This window comes from Homarus americanus, unplaced genomic scaffold (assembly GCF_018991925.1).
Source record: "Homarus americanus isolate GMGI-L3 unplaced genomic scaffold, GMGI_Hamer_2.0 scaffold48357, whole genome shotgun sequence".
Taxonomy (NCBI): domain Eukaryota; kingdom Metazoa; phylum Arthropoda; class Malacostraca; order Decapoda; family Nephropidae; genus Homarus; species Homarus americanus.
The window spans coordinates 172,011-192,228 of NW_024738983.1; the positions used below are offsets into that span (position 1 = coordinate 172,011).

Consider the following 20,218-nt stretch of genomic DNA (forward strand, 5'->3'; position numbering starts at 1 on the left):
CCCTCAAATAAATAAATAAATAAAAAAATAAAAACACACACACACACACACACACACACACACACGGACACACACAACACCCTCACACACAACACACCCTCACACACAACACACCCAACACACACCTCACACACAACACACCCTCACACACAACACACCCTCACACCTCACACAACACACCCTCACACAACACACCTCACACGCAACACACCCTCACACACCACACCTCACACACAACACACCCTCACACACAACACACACCCTCACACAACACACCTCACACACACACACCCTCACACACAACACACCCTCACACACAACACACCCTCACACACACACACCATACCCAACACACCCTCACACACAACACACCCTCACACACAACACACCTCACACACACAACACACCTCACACACAACACACCACACACCCACACACACACACACCTCACACACAACACACCCTCACACACACAACACACCACACACCCTCACACACAACACACCCTCACACACAACACACCCTCACACACAACACACCCTCACACACTCTCCCCTCCTGAACCTACAGCACAAAAAGGGAAGGTTAATACAAGAAGCAGCGTCCAGTATAGTGTTCTGGCATCCAGTAAATGGCTAAACCTTGATGAAGAGGGATCAAGGAAACGGAGGGGCACAAGGAACAAGAGAAGAAGGAGCAAGGAACAAGAGAAGAGGGAACAAGAGGAGAGGAGAAGAGGGAACAAGGAAACGAGGGGCACAAGGAACAAGAGAAGAGGAACAAGAGGGAGAGGAGAGAAGAGGGAACAAGGAAGCGGAGGGGCACAAGGAACAAGAGAAAGAGGAAACAAGAAGAAGAGAATGGAACTCAAGAAAGAAAGAACAAGAAAGAGAGAAGAAATGTATGATTATCGTCAATTTACACACACACGTCAATTTACACACACACACACACACACACACACACACACGCACACACATAAACACACACACACACACACACGAAGATAATATAAAATATGGAAGTGAGGCGAAGTAATAATATTGGAATAAGTAATAATGAATTAATGGTGAGCAACGGGTGAAGAGGAGAAGGAAGAGTAGCAGAACGAAGGAGAAAGACGAAGGAGAAGGATCAGAGAGGAGGAGGAGGAGGAGAAAGATGGAAGAGGAGGAGAAAGATGGAGAAGAAGGAGAAGAAAAATGGAGGAGGATGAGCAAGATGAAGGTAGTCGAGAGAGAAGGAGGAAGAGGGAGGAAGGAGAGAGGATGGATAAACAGGAGGTAACGGAGGAACAACAAAAGGAAGGCGAAGGAGGAGAAGAAGAAGAAGGGATTAGAGGGAAGAGAATGGAGAGGGAAAATGGAGGAGGGGAAAATAAGAAGAGAAGAAGAACGAGGGAGAAGAGGAAAAAAGGAAAGAACGAAGAGGGGAAGGAAGGAAGGAAGGAAGGAAGGAAGGAAGGAAGGAAGGAAGGAAAACAAAGAAGAAAGAAGGAAGAGGAGAAGGTTACAGATACCATCAACCCCAAAATGAAACGGAACACAAAATTGCCAAGAGAGAGAGAGAGAGAGAGAGAGAGAGAGAGAGAGAGAGAGAGAGAGACTGGTCAAATTACTGGATGCATAGGAGGAGGAAACTGAGGGGAAGTAGGAGGGCGAAATCCTACACGCGGCTCTAAGATACTGGAGGGAATTTCATTAAAGGAATTAAGAGCAGTTTGTCTAGTTAAAAAATTGAGGGAGGAAGGAGGTTAAATTGCATGTTTTGGCCGTGTAAGAAACCTAGGAATATGTGTCAGTTTGTTCATTAGCGATCAGTTGTGGGAGGGAGGGTTGGTGTGTGTGTGTGTGTGTGTGTGTGTGTGTGTGTGTGTGTGTGTTCTGGTCGTCACCCCACACTCACGCTACGAAAGATCCTAAGGCAAGATATTTTTTTTTCTCGATAAGACAATTAAATAACGAATTTAATCTTGAAAGGTAGCGAAAAAAAAATAAAATTCAAGATAGCGAAATATCGACTTAATTCCCTTGTAGCAATGAAGCGTTAACCTTTGTCCTGTGTGGGAAAAAACAGTTAAATTATCCAAAGTCCTGGGAGGTCTTTTACCGTGACATACAAACAAACACGGGTGATAGCCAGTGTCTCGTATACCTGGTTTATCGTCCTTACATCATCTTCCTAACTTAAGAGACGGACTTAATCACGGACAGAAAACATGATTCCCAAGTCCGTCTTTCGGGTCGGCAGGTATAAAAAAAAAAAAATATTTACACAAGGAAGGATTTGCTTTCGCCTCTCACGCTATATATATGTCGTAAATTATTAAGCAACGTGGATGACGCATTACCCAGATTTTCCGAGACGACTGAAAAGCTGATTTTGCGGTTATAGAAATTAATATGAATTTATGCAGCAGCGGTCGGTAGTGCTGCCACCAGTGAACGCCCACCGGCATAATTTGGGAGAATGAAATAAACATTTGTCTCCTCGTGTACCTGGCCTGGGTGACCTCGTTATGTGCACACCTGAATGACACTGTATTCCTGCCAAGCTGTAATATCTGTATCTCTGGCTGTAACTATATTGTACCTGAACTCCCGCATCCAAAATTATGTAAAATAAAATGAAATAAAATAAAATTATACGAAAATTATTATTAGTTTTATTTTTGTGGTTTTATTTTACGTGACGTCCAACCTAACCTAACCTACGTCTAAGTTTACCTTCTAACCTAACCTAACCTAACCTAACCTAACCTAACCTTACATAATCCAATCTACGTTCGGAGCTTTAAGAGTTGGCTTAACTTCAGGATATCAGTCTGGGCAAATGACACGTGTGTTATAGACTGAGATTCGAGTCACCTGAGCTCACTAATCACTTGAGCTCACTGGTCACTACACTACCCTGGTCTCACACCTCACCTGAGCTCACTGGTCACTACACTACCCTGGTCTCACCTCACCTGGCAGGTAACAAGGGCAGCCTGGTGACAGCAACCACCATTTAATCGCTAATTAAACATGAAAACGATTCCCATAAACGCAACTAATTAATCCAACCAATCAGGATAGCGAAAAATATTCGTGATCGCATTAATGTGTTATTTATACATAACATAACATAAATACCAATGTACAGTCGTGATATTAATAACACAAGCTTGAATTATGTGGACAAGTTAAGCTAATCATTTTTTTTTTTACTTTTTTTTCCCTGTATAAATATTCACGGACGTTAATTTGTTGTGTTTGGCTTCATCGATAACTCATTGCTTGACTGATTGACTGACTCACTGACTGACTGAGATTAACTGACTGACTGACTTACCGAGAGAAAATTCCTTCCCTCGTTTTAGTCACTCTTTTGCACGACGCTGTCAGGTGTATAGCTTTTTTTATAACAACAATAACAAAAACAATAATTACAACAACAACAACCACACTCCCATCGTTGGCCATACAGTTATACCATAATTATAGGGATGATATTTGACACACTGTTGCTAAGGTTCATTAATGTAAAGTAATAGTATACCTGGCCAGTCAAGCGTTTGTTTTCTTCATGGGTGAACGAGTAAGCCCCTCTTGTTCCTGTATGTATGTATGTATGTATGTATGTATGTATGTATGTATGTATGTATGTATGTATATCTTATATCATTGTACGAGAAAAATATAAATTTCCTCAATACATTCCAAATTTCCATACACGTAAAACAAACAAAAATATTATAAAAAAATAAATAATATACTTTCTCCGGTAACATTCCACAGGTAAATAGAAAATAATATAACATAATATAACATGGCTGGGGTGAAAGGAGGCTGCAGTGTGGCTCATCTTGAACTTACTCACTAGAGAAATACACACACATACTGGAGGCCAAGGAGAGGCAGTAGGAAAGCAATTTGGCAGACGTGAACCTAACTTATCATGACGACCAGAGGATCCACTACAGTATATTGTGTTGGCTCAGTCAGTCAGTTCAGTCAGTCAGTCTGTCTATGTCAATCAGTCAGTTAGTTAGTTAGTTAGTTAGTTAGTTAGTTAAGTCATCAGTCAGTCAGATCAGTCACAGTCAGTTAAGTCAACCCACAGTCAATCAGTTAAGTCAGCCATTCAATCATATCAGAGACAGGAGTGTGAGTCAGTAACCCGAGTCAGTGATCAATATTTCTATACCAATTCAAATCTGAACTTAACATGAAATCTGAACTTAACATGAAATCTGAACTTAACAAAATCTCACTTTATTTCCTGTGTCTTTCATCTTGATTAATTTCTTGTTTTACGTCACCTGTCAATATTTCCTTTACATGGAAACAAAACATGTATTCGAATCAATATTTCCTGCGATTATCTGTCTATCTGTCTGTCTGTGTGTGTCTATCTGTCTGTCTGCGTCTATCTGTCTTTGTCTCAGTCTGTTTTTCTGTCAGTCAGTGTGCATCTTTGAAAATCTCTCTCTCTCTCTCTCAGCCATTCCATCTTTTCCATGGTAACACACACACACACACACACACACACACACACACCCTTCCCTCACTAACCTTATCACCATATCTACACAAAATAATTATCACCTGTGCCACACCACACCCGACGGGGCCACACCTTCATCACCACAACCACCCTCTTTTTTTTCATTCCATCATCTCCCCATCCCATGTTTATTAGTAACCTGATTACCAGTTGTCTGGGATCAGTTTCCAGGCAAGAGGTGTGGATTAAGGGGAGTTAATATACATCTATCTGATAAATGTAGGAGGAGGAGGAGGAGGAGAGAGGGTGTGGGAAAGGAAGGAAGGAAGGGAGAGAGGCACAAGAGACAAAGGAATGGGAGAGAGAGGAATTGGTGTGAGGAGAGTGTGATGGTGACAGTGTTGTATTGTGAGAGGGTAAGATGGTGATGATATATTGAGTGAGAGAGGGTTAAATGGCGCTACTAAGAGAGAGGGTTAAGTGGCACTACTAAGAGAGAGGGTTAGGTGGCACTACTAAGAGAGAGGGTTAAGTGGCACTACTAAGAGAGAGGGTTAAGTGGCACTACTAAGAGAGAGGGTTAAATGGCGCTACTAAGAGAGAGAGTTAAGTGGCACTACTAAGAGAGAGGGTTAAGTGGCACTACTAAGAGAGAGACTACTAAGAGAGAGTTAAGTGGCACTACTAAGAGAGAGAGTTAAGTGGCACTACTAAGAGAGAGAGTTAAGTGGCACAACTAAGAGAGAGAATTAAGTGGCATTACTAAGACAGATGGTTAAGTGGCACTACTAAGAGAGAGTTAAGTGGCACTACTAAGAGAGAGAGTTAAGTGGCACTACTAAGAGAGAGTTAAGTGGCACTACTAAGAGAGAGAGTTAAGTGGCACTACTAAGAGAGTTAAGTGGCACTACTAAGACAGAGGGTTAAGTGGCACTACGAAGACAGTGGGTCAAGTGGCATTGCTAAGAGAGTTTATCGTGAAAAATTCTATTATTTACTGGAATTAGTACATGGTAAATAACTCCGTAAAATAGATAAAACAGAATAAAAAAAAAATCTAGTTTTTTAGAACACACAGAAGATGAGTGACCTGAGGAACCTTCCTACAGGCCAAGTTCCAACATAACTAAGTCAAGTTTTAAACAAGGAAAGATTACATGTTTATTTTCATCGTAACACAGCGGCCAACTTGAAAATCGAACAGGTGAGGAAAATTTCTAAATATGTAAAAAAAAAAGTGATAGTTTTGAGATGTTAAAATTATGATGAGCTTACAGACAAAGGACGGATTAAAATTGCTGTACTAATGGATTAATAAAACATTGAATTAGGACAACAAATATATCACATCTCCCTAAATCCTCAAAACAAAAAAATAACAATGGGTGAATTATTAGTTTCCTCTTTAGTTCACCTTAACATTGTCACTTCAAAGACACTGATCAACACCTGTACAAGCCAATTAACGGGAACGAGTCACATCAACATTATCAAACAATTGTCTGGCATCTAACACATTTGCATAAGTAAACAAAATTATACCGTGTTTTAGTTAATAATTACTGAATACCGTCAAGGACAAAGGTAAAGCAGATATTTAACTCATTATTTCATAAATATTAACAATAAATATGATGTATATGAAACGTATTTACTGTTTGTGTCTAGCATAAGTCACTCGTGTTTCGATTCTTATATCACACACTACTGGACACTAGGATTTGTTTTCAGTCTCACATAAAAAAAAATACTGGACACTCAAACACTGAAAAGCGAAACATTTTTGGCATATTTTTAAAACGAAAAATCCAAATAAAAACACATCTACTGACTGACACAGAATCAAGAAACTCCACTTTCACAGCACACACACACCCCTCCTCCTCCTCTTCCAACCCCCCCCCCTCAAAAAAAAAAAATGTGGAAATACCGTGTGTGATGTGAACCAGGTTAAAGGCGGTGGGTGGGGCTTTGGTATTTCAGAGAGCTTAAATATGAATATGTCAGAGAGAGAGAGAGAGAGAGAGAGAGAGAGAGAGAGAGAGTATACAGCCTGTTGCATTAGTTCCAGTCATCAATCCCCCCTCCCTCCACCCTCCTTAACCTATTCGCCTCATCAACAACTAATCCGTCGCCTCTCTTACCTCCTCTTCATGTCTGGCGGTCTGTGTTTTCAATATATATACCTACTACCATAGTTATTTATATGGTTTAAAACACCAATGAAATATACAGTCAATCTAAGGTATAAATTATGTATTATTGTATATCTTATCTAGAGTGTACAAAGCGAGGGAGGAATATTGACGAGTTATCCCCCCACACACACCCAAACAACCTCCTGTCACTTCCCACATATCCCCCACACACCAAACATCCTCCCGTCACACCCCCACACACACACCCAAACATCCTCCCGTCACCCCCCACACACACACATATCCCCCACACACACCCAAACATCCTCCTGTCACCCCCACACACACCCAAACATCCTCCTGTCACCCCCCACACACCCAAACAACTCCTGTCACCCCCCACACACACCCAAACATCTCCCGTCACCCCCCCACACACACACATATCCCCCACACACACCCAAACATCCTCCGTCACCCTCCCCACACACACCCAAACATCCTCCTGTCACTCTTCCCCACCACACACACATATCCCCCCCCACACACACCAAACATCCTCCCGTCACCCCCCCACACACACATATCCCCACACACACCCAAACATCCTCCTGTCACTCCCCACACATATCCCCCACTACTGCCTCCAAAACAACCTGTCACCCCCCACACACACACACATCCCCCCCACACTGGCCCAAACATCTCCTGTCACCCCTCCCCCACACACACATATCCCCCACACACACCCCAAACATCTCCCGTCACCCCCACAAACATCACATATCCCCCCCCCCACACACTCCAAACAACCTGCCACCCCCCACACATCCCCCCCACATTGCTCCAAACATCCTCCCGTCACCCCCACACACACACACTCCGAAAGCAACAATTGATTTCTGAATGTTTCTAATTCACCATACATCTGTTTAATACCCGGCAACACGCTAATTTAACCCCCAAAATAAAAAAATACTGTCAGATGCCTACCATGAGGCGAGGAGGGTGAGGGAAGTTGCTATTTGGAGGTGTGAGGAGGAGAAGGAGGAGGAGAGGGAAGGGAGGAGGAGGAGAAGGAAGAGAGGAGGAGGGAGGAGGGGAGAAGAAGGAGGAGGAGGAGGAGGAGGAGGAGGAGGAGGAGGAGGAGGAGGAGGATACCAAGAGAGGTGGAAGAGAAGTCAAGAGATGGGGGTGCAGAAGGAGATGAAGGGGAGAAGGAGGAAGAGAAGTAAGAGGTAGGGAAGCAGAAGGAAGGAAGAGAAGGAGGATGATGAGAAATGAAGGAAGGAAGAGGAGTAGGAACAAGGGAGGAAGAAGACAAACAAAGGAGGAGAAAACGAAAGACGTGAGAGGTGAGAAGTGTGTGTGTGTGTGTGTGTGTGTGTGTGTGTGTGTGTGTGTGTGTGTGTGTGTGTGTGTGCTGACAGTCGTTTAATCGTGTCATTGTACCAACAGCCTCTAACGACCTCAAGAGTTAACGACCAACATCCTTTAACGACTTCAAGGCTAACGACTTCAAGAGTTTGCGACCAACATCCTTTAACGACTTCAAGGCTAACGACCTCAAGAGTTAACGACCAATATCCTTTAACGACTTCAAGGCTAACGACCAACAGCCTCGAACGACCTCAAAGCTAACGACCAACAGCCTTAAACCTACCTCAAGAGTTAATGACCAACATCCTTTAACGACTTCAAGGCTAACGACCAACAACCTCTAACGACTTCAATAGTTAACGACCAACATCCTTTAACGACTTCAAGGCTAACGACCAACTAAGTAAAAACTTTAGGGAAACAGACCACACTGTAACCAGTCTTAAACGTAACGACCTATTGGATAATAACGACACAGACGATTACCCACTACAATAACGATCTTTGGATAACAGCAATAACCACCTCTTGGGTAATAACGACACAAACGACTACCCACCACAATAACGACCACTGGGTAATAACGACACAGACGACTACACACCTAATTACTGGCAAACAAACGGCAAACCACCACACAACTTTACCTCTAGGGTAATAACGACACAAACGACTACCCACCACAATAACGACCACTGGGTAATAACGACACAGACGGCAAACCACCACAATAACGACCTCTGGGTAATAACGACACAAGCGACAGCCCACTACAGTAACGACTTCTGAGTAATAATGACACAAACGACTACCCACCACAATAACGACCACTGGGTAATAACGACACAAGCGACAAACCACCACAATAACGACACAAGCGACAGCCCACTACAGTAACGACCTCTGAGTAATAACGACACAGACGACAACCCACTACAGTAACGACCTCTAGGGTTAACAACGACACAGACGAGAACGACCAGTAACACAAGTCCGTCAGCCGCCCGTCGTCTTGACAGGGAGACAGCTGTAAAAGTCGACTTACGATTCTCCCATTTCCATGCTCATTTTTACACCAAGTTTTCCTGAAGGCAGCGGTGAAGGCGGCGCTGAACTACACTGTAAACGGCGAAACTTTCATCTCGACCGTGTTTATCTTTTTTTTTTTACGCTGGGAAACTTTTTAATAAGAAAGTAAAGTGATAACTATGATAGTAAACGGCATATTATTCCATTTATTGTGTATCATTTATCATTATTTACGTTCTTATTTTTTTCTCTTCTTTAGTCTACCTTTTTCCTAAGAGAGAGAAATGATCAAGTCTCAGAGATAAATGTCCGTTCCTATGTCAAGTGGCCAATACTTACTGAATATAATCCTCAAGACACAAGACTATTTCAGACTTTTTTTCAGAGTTTATCTTGCATATTGAACTCCTGAAATTCAATGATCTCTTCTGAATCTCACTTAGTCTTTTGAGTCTCGTATTAAAAGTCTTAATAAATAACACTTATCCAGTTTTATAGTAAGACTTATTATCACTCCACTATTAATAAAGCCTTGTGATTTTAGCCTTTAAGCCCGTATTGTGGTCCTAATGACGCTAAATGAGTCTAGTTATGTAGGGTCTTTAGTGGTCTCAGAGGTTCATTAACGCCTTTAAAGTCTATATTGTGGTGTGGACATTAAGACGTAAACAATATTACTGATAGTGTAAAGAATTGACTAGTGTTGTGGCGCTGTGTTAACTTTATACGAATTTAAGAAAGTGAACACACACACCCCAACAAGACACGCTCATTACACCTCGTGAACACAGTGTAAACAACATCGGCTGGCAAAAACTTTAACTAACTCGTGTGAAGAAGACAGCTATAGGGTAATAATTTTCACCATTACAACTACATAGACACAAAAAAAATCCGAATATAAAGTGGAAAATGATGGAGAAATTTCTTTTGGAAGTTTGAAGACGATCAAAAGAAGTTGTCTGAGTGATGTTGGTGATTGGTGGAGAAGCTGGAGTGGTGTGGGTGATGTTGGTGACTGTGGTGGAGAAACTGGAGTGGTGTGGGCGATGTTGGTGACTGTGATGGAGAAGTTGGAGTGGTATGGGTGATGTTGGTGACTGTGGTGGAGAAGTTGGAGTGGTGTGGGTGATGTTGGTGACTGTGATGGAGAAGTTGGAGTGGTGTGGGTGATGTTGGTGACTGTGGTGGAGAAGCTGGAGTGGTGTGGGTGATTTTGGTGACTGTGGTGGAGAAGCTGGAGTGGTATGGGTGATGTTGGTGACTGTGATGGAGAAGTTGGAGTGGTGGAGGATCAAGTAGAAATAAGTTCACTATTAATATAAACAAAACACTAAGACGCCGTAGTATGTAAACAAGAACAGTCAAGAAGACATTAAATCCCCTTAACTCAGATGTAAACACTGTCCTCTCCTCCCCCCCCAGGCTGATATATTTCAAGCAGTCACGAATGCATAAACACTGTCAACAAAAACACTGTGACCGTCCACCAACACACACACCCCTCTGAGAATAATGTCAACACCTCAGCCCTCTCCTCTCTATCACATTACCAATACAGACCAATACGGATAACATAACATTAACGTTCTGTACACCTTCCACCTGTGTAGCGGGGCATAAAAATTAATATAGAGGAATAGAAATGAAGTCTGAACGTATGAACAGGCAAGGTAAGTGGATGCAAATGGTGAGGGAGACGGCCGGATGGTTAGTAAGGGTAAAGCAGCAAGATAAAATAACAGGTGTTGAAATAGATATAATCTTAGGGGAGTGACTGCCCAGGGAAGGGGAGTGACGGCCCAGGGAAGGGGAGTGACGGCCCAGGGAAGGGGAGTGACGGCCCAGGGAAGGGGAGAACCACAGGAAGTATTCAGAGAGGGAGGACTTAAGTGTACACGGGGGCGACAACCTGTGTCAGTACCAGTGTCAGTAAGTGTCAGTAAGTGTCAGTAAGTGTCAGTAAGTGTCAGTATCAGTGTCAGTAACAGTGTCAGAACCTGTGTCAAAGTTAATTCTTACATATGGCATTAACAGACGGAAACAACACCCAATAACTTGATGTTTCCTCAGCCACCCTCTGGACTGTATGTGTCTGGAATGTGTCCGAATCGTCTTAATAAACACCCATGTAATTTCGACATCCAAGAATATGTAAGTAAGAAATATTTAATTAAAAATATATTACAATCTAACATTTTAATAAGTGATAATGATAACGTATAAAGCCTCTCCTTCAATAAATAGAAAAAACACAGTAAATAAATAACACACTGAGATATCGTATGTCTCCAGCACACACACACACGGACACTGATGGTAAACACTGGACAGACACAAGCCTCGCCAAAATACACTCGTTGCTGCAGTTGTCCTCCCCTCTTAGCTTTCTCTCCTCCCCCCCTCTCTCCCTCTCTCTCTCTCTCTCTCTCTCTTCAAATTGTACGATATCCCCCCACACTTCTGTTCGCCCGTAGTGCCTGGCAGCGCGACAGAGGTTGGTCGACTTCACGTATTTTGTCGAGACCCAAGTGTTTGAAAGTGTCGGGGCAAACGCTGTGGCTGTTACAAGAGACGCCTCCAGTGTTGGCCAGGCAGAAAGTGACAGGGTGGAAGGTGAATGGCTCCGGGGGTCTCTTTAAAACTCCCATAACACACTATTATGTTTCACTGGATGGCTCCTACCTATAGCCAAATATCTATAGCTTTCTACCTACTAATCTATGCCCGCTACCTATAGCCTCCTAGATAAAGAAGATTGGAAGAGAAAGGGAGAGGGAAAGCACGTCAAGACAGAGAGAGTTAGAGAAAGTGGCGTAAAGGTAGCACCAAGAGGAGAAAGTGAGAGAGATAGTCACAGAAGGAAGTACGAATGTAATAAAAAAAGAGAGAAAGGGATTTTAAGTGGTAGAGAAATAAGCAAAAAAGTGAAAGGAAGAAAAAAGTGAATGGTATAAAAAGTTACTAAAACAGGAAACCGATTCCAACGAAATGTTCAAGAGAGAGAGAGAGAGAGAGAGAGAGTGTTCCTAGGAGCTTTACATGGTCGTGAAGGAGTGTTTGTGACAGGTGAGAGTGGGGGAGGGGGAGGGAGGGAAGGAGGGAAGTGAGGGGGTTAGAGGGGAGAGGAGGGCAGCTGCCCCCACAAACTCCTCTTTTATGCCACAGGTTTCACCCTACTCTTGAGGTGTGGCTATATATGTATCCCCTCCCAGGTGAATATTTCCCCCCACACCCACACACCTCCTGCACCTCTACACCCACTTACCACATACACACCTCTACACCCACACCACGTCTACACCCACACCACCCACACCCTCACACACACACACACACCATCTACAGCCCTACACCCACACACACCATCTACAGCCTCCTACACCCACACACCTCCTGCACCTCTACACCCACTTACCACATACACACCTCTACACCCACACCACGTCTACACCCACACCACCCACACCTCTACACCCATTTAACACCTACCTACACTCCCTTACACCCACAACACCTACGCCACTACACCCAAATTGCAACGTTGCATCCTCCCCCCCCCCGCCCGCTCTCATTCCCAGGTGACGACTGCAAGTTATGTGGGAAACAAAGATGATTGGTCGAGTCTTAAACCACTTGGGTCGGGGGGAGGGGGGGGGAGGTCATTCACGCCTCGTTAACTACCTCGTTCGTGATTAAGTACCATGTTCGTCGATAACTAACCATCTTGATCACCGTTAACCATCGTGTTCACCGTTAACTACCTTGTTTACCGTTAACTACCCTGTTCACCGTTAACCACCTAGTTCAGCGTTAACCATCTTGTTCACTGTTATCTCCCATCTCCTGTCTTTTATCTAAACGTTTCCTATCCCTCATCTTTCTTATCTTTTCTCACTAGTTTTCCAATCATCATCTTTTTAATCCATTCCTCCACGTCTTTATCCAGTAATCCTTATTCCAATCTTTTCTTTTATCCAATCTTTATCACCTAATCCACCTTTTCATATTTTTATCCCATTATTTTGTCTCTTGGCTTCGATTCTTTCAACCTCTCCCTTTAACTGTCACCCTCTCCCTTTAACTGTCACCCTCTCCCTTTAACTGTCACCCTCTCCCTTTAACTGTCACCTTCTCCCTTTAACTGTCACCTTCTCCCTTTAACTGTCACCTTCTCCCTTTAACTGTCACCTTCTCCCTTTAACTGTCACCTTCTCCTCCCTTTAACTGTCACCCTCTCCTTTAACTGTCACCCTCTCCCTTTAACTGTCACCTTCTCCCTTTAACTGTCACCTCTCCTAACTACCTTCCCTTTAACTGTCTCCTTCTCCCTTTACCTGTCACCTTCTCCCTTTATCTGTCACCTTCTCCCTTTATCTGTCACCTTCTCCCTTTAACTGTCACCTTCTCCCTTTAACTGTCACCCTCTCCCTTTAACTGTCACCTTCTCCCTTTAACTGTCACCTTCTCCCTTTAACTGTCACTTAACCTTTCATCTCTTTAATTCCACTCTATAGTCTTCCTCCTCTCCCTCTCCTCCCGTCACCAATCCTACCTTAAAACACTCACCAATCCTCCCTTAAAACACTCACCAATCCTACCTTAAAACACTCACCAATCCTACCTTAAAACACTCACCAATCTTCCCTTAAAACACCCACCAATCCTACCTTAAAACACTCACCAATCCTCCCTTAAAACACCCACCAATCCTACCTTAATACACTCACCAATCCTACCTTAAACCACTCACCAATCCTCCCTTAAAACACTCACCAATCTTCCCTTAAAACACCCACCAATCCTACCTTAAAACACCCACCAATCCTACCTTAAAACACTCACCAATCCTCCCTTAAAACACTCACCAATCCTCCCTTAAACCACTCACCAATCCTACCTTAAAACACCCACCAATCCTCCCTTAAACCACTCACCAATCCTCCCTTAAAACACTCACCAATCTTCCCTTAATACACTCACCAATCCTCCCTTAAAACACTCACCAATCTTCCCTTAATACACTCACCAATCCTATCCCTACACACTTATACTTATATTTCTAAGTAGAGGCCCTTCAAGTACCTTATATCGAGAGCCTGAAGTGTTAAGGGCGAACCTGTGCTAATTACCTGCCCTTACAGGTATATTTTTTTACCTGTAAATTTGTCAGACTATATAAGTACCTTTCTGTTCCTCTCCTCTATCCTCCTTCTCCTCCTATCTTTCTTTTTCTCCTCCTCCTCCTATCTTTCTTCTTCTCCTCCTCCTCCTATCTTTCTTCTTCTCCTCTTCTTTTTCTCTCAACCTGTTTTTTTTATTCATCTTCCTCAACCTTCCTATTTCTTTTTGTTTTTCCACCCCCCTCTCCCGCCACTCTCCCTTCCTCCTTCTCCACCCTTCTTCCCTCTCTTCTCTTCCCTCCCCTCCAACCCTCTCCTCCCCTCCTCTTTTCCCTCTCCCTTCACACGCCCTCCCTCTCCACCATCTCTTACACGGTTTTACCTCGACCAGAAAAGCACTTCACTCTCCCTCACTCTCACCTGTTTCCTTCCTTCCTTCCTTCCTCCCTAACCATCCTTCATGCACTCACCCCTTCCCTCCTTCTCTGTCTCTTTCTTTATGCTTGTGTCTGTGTCTGTCTTTATCTGTCTGTCTGTCCATCTGTTTATCTTTCTCATTCTTCTCTGTTTACCTGTCTGTCTGTCTATCTGTCTATACGTAAATGTCAAGCGGAATATCAAAAGACCCAATTAAACATTAACGAGGTCAATACTAATTCCATAACCATAATTTATCATCATGTTAAGGTCATCTATCATACGTCTTTCTATTCCCTTAATTATCATCATAGTTATACATCTAAACGTAATCATACTTATCCATTATGTTTCTATAACCATAAGTCTTCGTTTGTGTGTGTGTGTGTGTGTGTGTGTGTGTGTGGATAGAAAAATAAGACAGAAGGAAAGGAGAATAGGACAGAAAGACAGACAAATTAACGAACACAGAGATAGATGGATAGACAAACATATGAGCTGGAATAAACAGGCAGACTAATGGACAGTCAGATGAACGGAGAAACAGACAGAAAATAAAGAAATGGACAGACAAACGGACAAGAAACTAACCTAAAAAAACAAGAACCAGGTGTTAAGAGCAGGGAACAATAAACACACTATCTAGAAATAAATTATCCTATCTAAAAAACACAAATAAATAAAAAATAAATAAATACAATGAAAAAAAAAAAAATTCCACGTTCGAAAACTTTAAAATTGTTATTCTTATTTTTGACGGATGTGAACGTCAGTGGGGAATCCTTTTGGAGGGACGTAAATATATGATGGGAGGCAGGTAAAGGGCCTCTCAGTCCATAGCTCATTCGGGTTATGGATATTTCAGCCCGTCTCTACGCACACACATACACACCTGCCCCGTCGTGGACCCAAAACAGGTAAAAATCATCTTGTCAGGTGAGTGATTTTATACCAATGGGTCACAGGTGAGTCACACACACAGACACACACACACACACACACACACACACACACACACACACACACGAGCTATTTACGTATACTGATGTTTATATTTCTTTGACTCGGGTTAATGAGAAGGGTTCGAACAGGTGTCTCTTAGATCCTTAGATTAGCAGCACAGGTGATGAGGTTTGCTGCCCATCCACCCACACAACCAGGACACACCCACACACACACATTAACACACCCACACACACCCTAACACACCCACACACACCCTAACACACCCACCCCAACAAACACACTAACACACCCCCCAACACAACCAACACACACCAACATTAAGATGATGACGGTAAGGAGCAGTTTACCTGGATGTCGTAAGTCAGATTAAAAACACTATGATGGCTGGTCTTAGATTATCCTCCTCTCCCAATATAGTTTACAAAAAAAATCGTAAGAAAATTCCTAATGATCAACTCGTGGGTGTGTGTGTGTGTGTGTGTGTAGATCATGTTAATCTAAAACCAGCAGAGGAGGAAGTGACGATTTGAGATGAGTGACTGAGATATCGAGGCGTCAGGCAGGGTGGGTGTCTGGGTACTCGCCTCATTCATCGACGTTCACAGCTAATGACTCGAGTGTTATAGTTTATTAATTTTTCATCAATTTCTTGGTCTTGTATCAGTATATTATTCTATCAATTTGTTATGTATCAATGAATTTAAGACAATTTATTTTTGTTTCGTATAAATTTGCATTGTACCAGTTTATTTACTCACCAGAAAATGCAAAAATACAATAATGTTTTTTGTTTGTTGCAGAAAATGTCGAAATAAAATCCATGACTGAAAAATGCTAATAAACAACACATCGAAGGTGAAGCAACAGACGACAGATGAAATTGAATTACAAAGTTGATTTCCACATGTAAAATTTTCTACCTGACGAATGACGCAAAACCTGTTGGAAAGTTGATGTGTGTTAGTGTGACCCGACTATTGTCTGTTGTCCCCTGCGGAAAGGTGTGCGAGTGTGTGTAGGAGAGTGAGGAGTGGAGGGGAAGGGGGAAAGATGTGGAGATAGGAAGGGGAGAGGTGTGGGGGGTGGAGGGAAGAGGTTTGATGAGTGGAGGGAGGTGTGGGGGAAAGAGAAGTGGAGGGAGAGGAGAGGAGAGGAGAGGAGGGGAGAGAGGAGAGGAGTGGAGGGGAGAGAGGAGAGGAGTGGAGGGGAGAGAGGAGTGGAGGGGAAGAGAGGAGTGGAGGAGGAGAGTGAGGAGTGGTGAAGAGTCTGGGAGAGAGGAGGGGAGAGTGTAGTGAAATGATGAGAGGGAGGGAGAGAGATAAAATATGGTGGATTAAAGTCATGGAGAAAGAGAAGGAGGGGGAGGAGGAGGAGGGGGAGAGAAAGAGGATGAGGAGAGGAATTTAGTGTACACAGACCCCGGAGGTAAGTTGGTCTACACATGTTATCAGTACATACACATATACATACATACATACATAGCGTTGATCCGAGTTCTGTACACTAGTTTTTTCAGCATACACAAGTATTCTTCAACGTCATACACAAAAGTATTTTCCTTCTGTCGCCTTAAGACCACCAGCATCTCCTCTGTTACTACCCACATCAAGTGTTTACATCTTATCTCTGGTCAGCGCTCATTATAAGATCCACTCCGCTCTCTTACAACACGCAACACCTAAAAATACCAGACGACCTCGAGAACACAAAAACATATTGACTGTGAACCACATAACCTGGTTTGGTCCACTAACATCGCGGTGGATCGTGTTTACTATAAAGATCATATATCCTATAATCTAATACTGCCTCCCTCTCTCAGCCTTGTGTTGCCTGGTCTACGATACACACCCCACCCCAGCTTAACACGACACACTTTTCGCTTACCACGGCACACCCTTCGCTAAACACGGAGGAGCTTCAGGGGAGAGGGGGAGGAGCTGCATGGGAAAGGGGGAGGAGCTGCATGGGAAAGGGGGAGGAGGACATGGGAAAGGGGAGGAGCTGGGGGGAGGAGCTGCATGGGAAAGGGGGGAGGAAAAGGGGAGGAGCTGCATGGGAAAGGGGGGAGGAGGTGCATGGGAAAGGGGGAGGAGGCATGGGAAAGGGGAAGGAGCTACATGGGAAAGGGGGAGGAGCTACATGGGAAAGGGGAAAGAGCTGCATGGGAAAGGGGAGGAGCTACATGGGAAAGGAGTTACAGGGAAGAGGGGGAGGAGCTACAGGGAAGAGTAGGAGGAGCTACAAGGGAGAAAGGGAGGAGCTACAGGGGAGAGGGTGAGGCTACAGGACACAGCAATACACAGAGAAGTAGGGCAGTCGTGTGGGGGCACAATACTCTGGAGAGGAACTTGTGGGCGGGGCAGTGACGTGGGGGCGGGGCAGTGACGTGGGGGCGAGGCAGTGAGGTGGGGATGGTTATGGCCAGCTGTTCTCACCCATATACTTTACTAGAGAGAGAAACAAAGTCCTATATTAACCATGGGTGACCAACCACTGAGGAAGGAATCAAGCGAACACCCACTATATACAGATTCAAAGGCGGTGTTGCTGGCATCCTAAATTATGTAAATTACGATCATCCCCTTCCTATTTCATCTTCGTGAGACACACCGAGGAATCAGGAGTCAGAAAATATATATAAAGTTTTCTTGGGGGTTATTTTTTCGTCGTTTGGAGAGAAATCAAGCAAATTATTTCACAAGGCTTGAACTTTTCACCACGAATAACAAAATATATAAATTACGCGCATACGAGAACCAATTACTAGATTTACCTTCGAAATATACACCCGGTGATGATGGCGATTCAGAAAATACATGATTCTTGAGGATAGAGTAAGGAAGCAACACGAGTTAAATTGACTGACTGACTGACTGACTGACTGACGGACGGACAGCAGGGGTCACGACATCATCACACCTCTCCAGCTCTTATGGCCGAAGAGTCAACTAGTTACACACCTGATTGACTAAGTCTTACCTGTTCGCCCGGCACGTGTAGAGAGAGGCCGCGGGAGCCAGGGTGTAGAGCTGCTCCAAACGGCGACCAGTCCACTCCAACCTGTCGACATAACACGTAACATTAATTAACATCTATAATAAACATTGAAGAATATTGAAACACTTTATAGATATGTAAACAAAATAAATTAATCCCTTGAATAGGATGACTTAACTCCTTGAGTGCTAAGACAAATGACTTAACCCCTTGAGTACTAAGTCGTACTCGGGCAAACAGCTCATCGTATCCATATAATTAAGAAACCGTCCACAAGGGGCTAAGACCTTCCTCAGTGACTTAACTCGTCTTACTCAAACAAACAATAATAAATAATAAAGGGTGTGTGTGTGTGTGTGTGTGTGTGTGTGTGTGTGTGTGTGTAAGTCGTTACTGCTACATTTCCCATCTTTTCTCTTTCAGCCATAATTTAGCACAAATGGAGCTGCAGGCGGCATGTCATAATTTAAAATGTAAATCTGGTGGTTCACGCGTGTAACGTGTGTATGTACAGTATGTATGTGTGTGTGTGTGTGTGTGTGTGTGTGTGTGTGTGTGTGTGCATGTATGTATGTATGTGTATGTGTATGTATTTGTGTGTGTATGTATGTTTGCATGTGTGGGTGTGTGTGTGTGTGCTTTACCGTCATTATGACAAAAAATTGCGACATCTGAACCAGTTAACTTGAACTATTAATAACTGTTAACTGTGGTCAAAGTCCTAAAATAAACAAACAAACAACATAATCATGTGGTTTAATGTCCTAACATGTGTGTGAAGGTCCAGATGATAATGACGTCATTCTTCAGTGTTTACCAAAAGATGTGGATCATTCTTATTCCAGTTACAATAATATTTCTTACAGTTTCTGAAGGTTAGGTTAGGTTATGTTATGTTATGTTGTTAGGTTAGGTTAGGTTAGGTTAGGTTAGGTTATGTTGTTAGGTTAGGTTAGGTTACAGGAATTCCCACGTGGGGGTGTTTCCTAGACGCAATAATGAAGTCATAATTTTTGGATTACTTTACGATTACCCCCAAATTTCACCTTAAGATTAACCACCCTAACGCGAACCTAACCTAACCTAACTTAACCTGACCTAACGCCATCCCAATCTCACCTAACCTGACCTAACGCCATCCCAATCTCACCTAACCTGACCTAACGCCATCCCAATCTCACCTAACGCCATCCTAATCCAACCTTGATAGCTAACACTAACTCACTTCATCCTTCATACACATATTCTAAACATACTTACACTTGGTCGCTCTGAAAACGACAGGTAAAGCCTCCCCCCCCACCCCACCCCACCCCACCCCACCCCTATAATTCGACATGATTTTCCGGCTCAAATGAAGCTCAATTATCACACCACTGCAGTCAACACGTCTAGAAATGGTTCACTGATTTAACACCAAGTTTACCCATTAAATTTGATCTGTTTTTTTTTTTTTAATTAGTGGTTTAAACACCTGTTGGGGGTATTTGTGTGAGAGAAATGATTTAGAAATATTACCTGTCTTTTATTTTTTAAATGGTATGTTGTCATGGGCTTGTTGGGTTACGTTAGGTTAGGTTAGGTTAGGTTGGGTTGGGTTGGGTTAGGTTAATCTTAAGGTGAAATATGGGGACTAATCTTCACTAAAATATATGGTCATTAATAGACAATTCGATT

At 43.2% G+C, this 20,218-nt stretch overlaps 1 protein-coding gene across 1 annotated transcript in view; it reads right to left on the reverse strand.

The window, feature by feature from the left end:
• The window catches only part of LOC121874401, a 247,819-nt gene that overhangs the window by 71,634 nt on the left and 155,967 nt on the right, over positions 1-20,218 (reverse strand). The window contains exon 5 of the mRNA XM_042378536.1: positions 18,524-18,604. Within this exon, the coding sequence (XP_042234470.1) occupies positions 18,524-18,604 (81 nt within the window). The remainder of the gene's footprint in view (positions 1-18,523; positions 18,605-20,218) is intronic.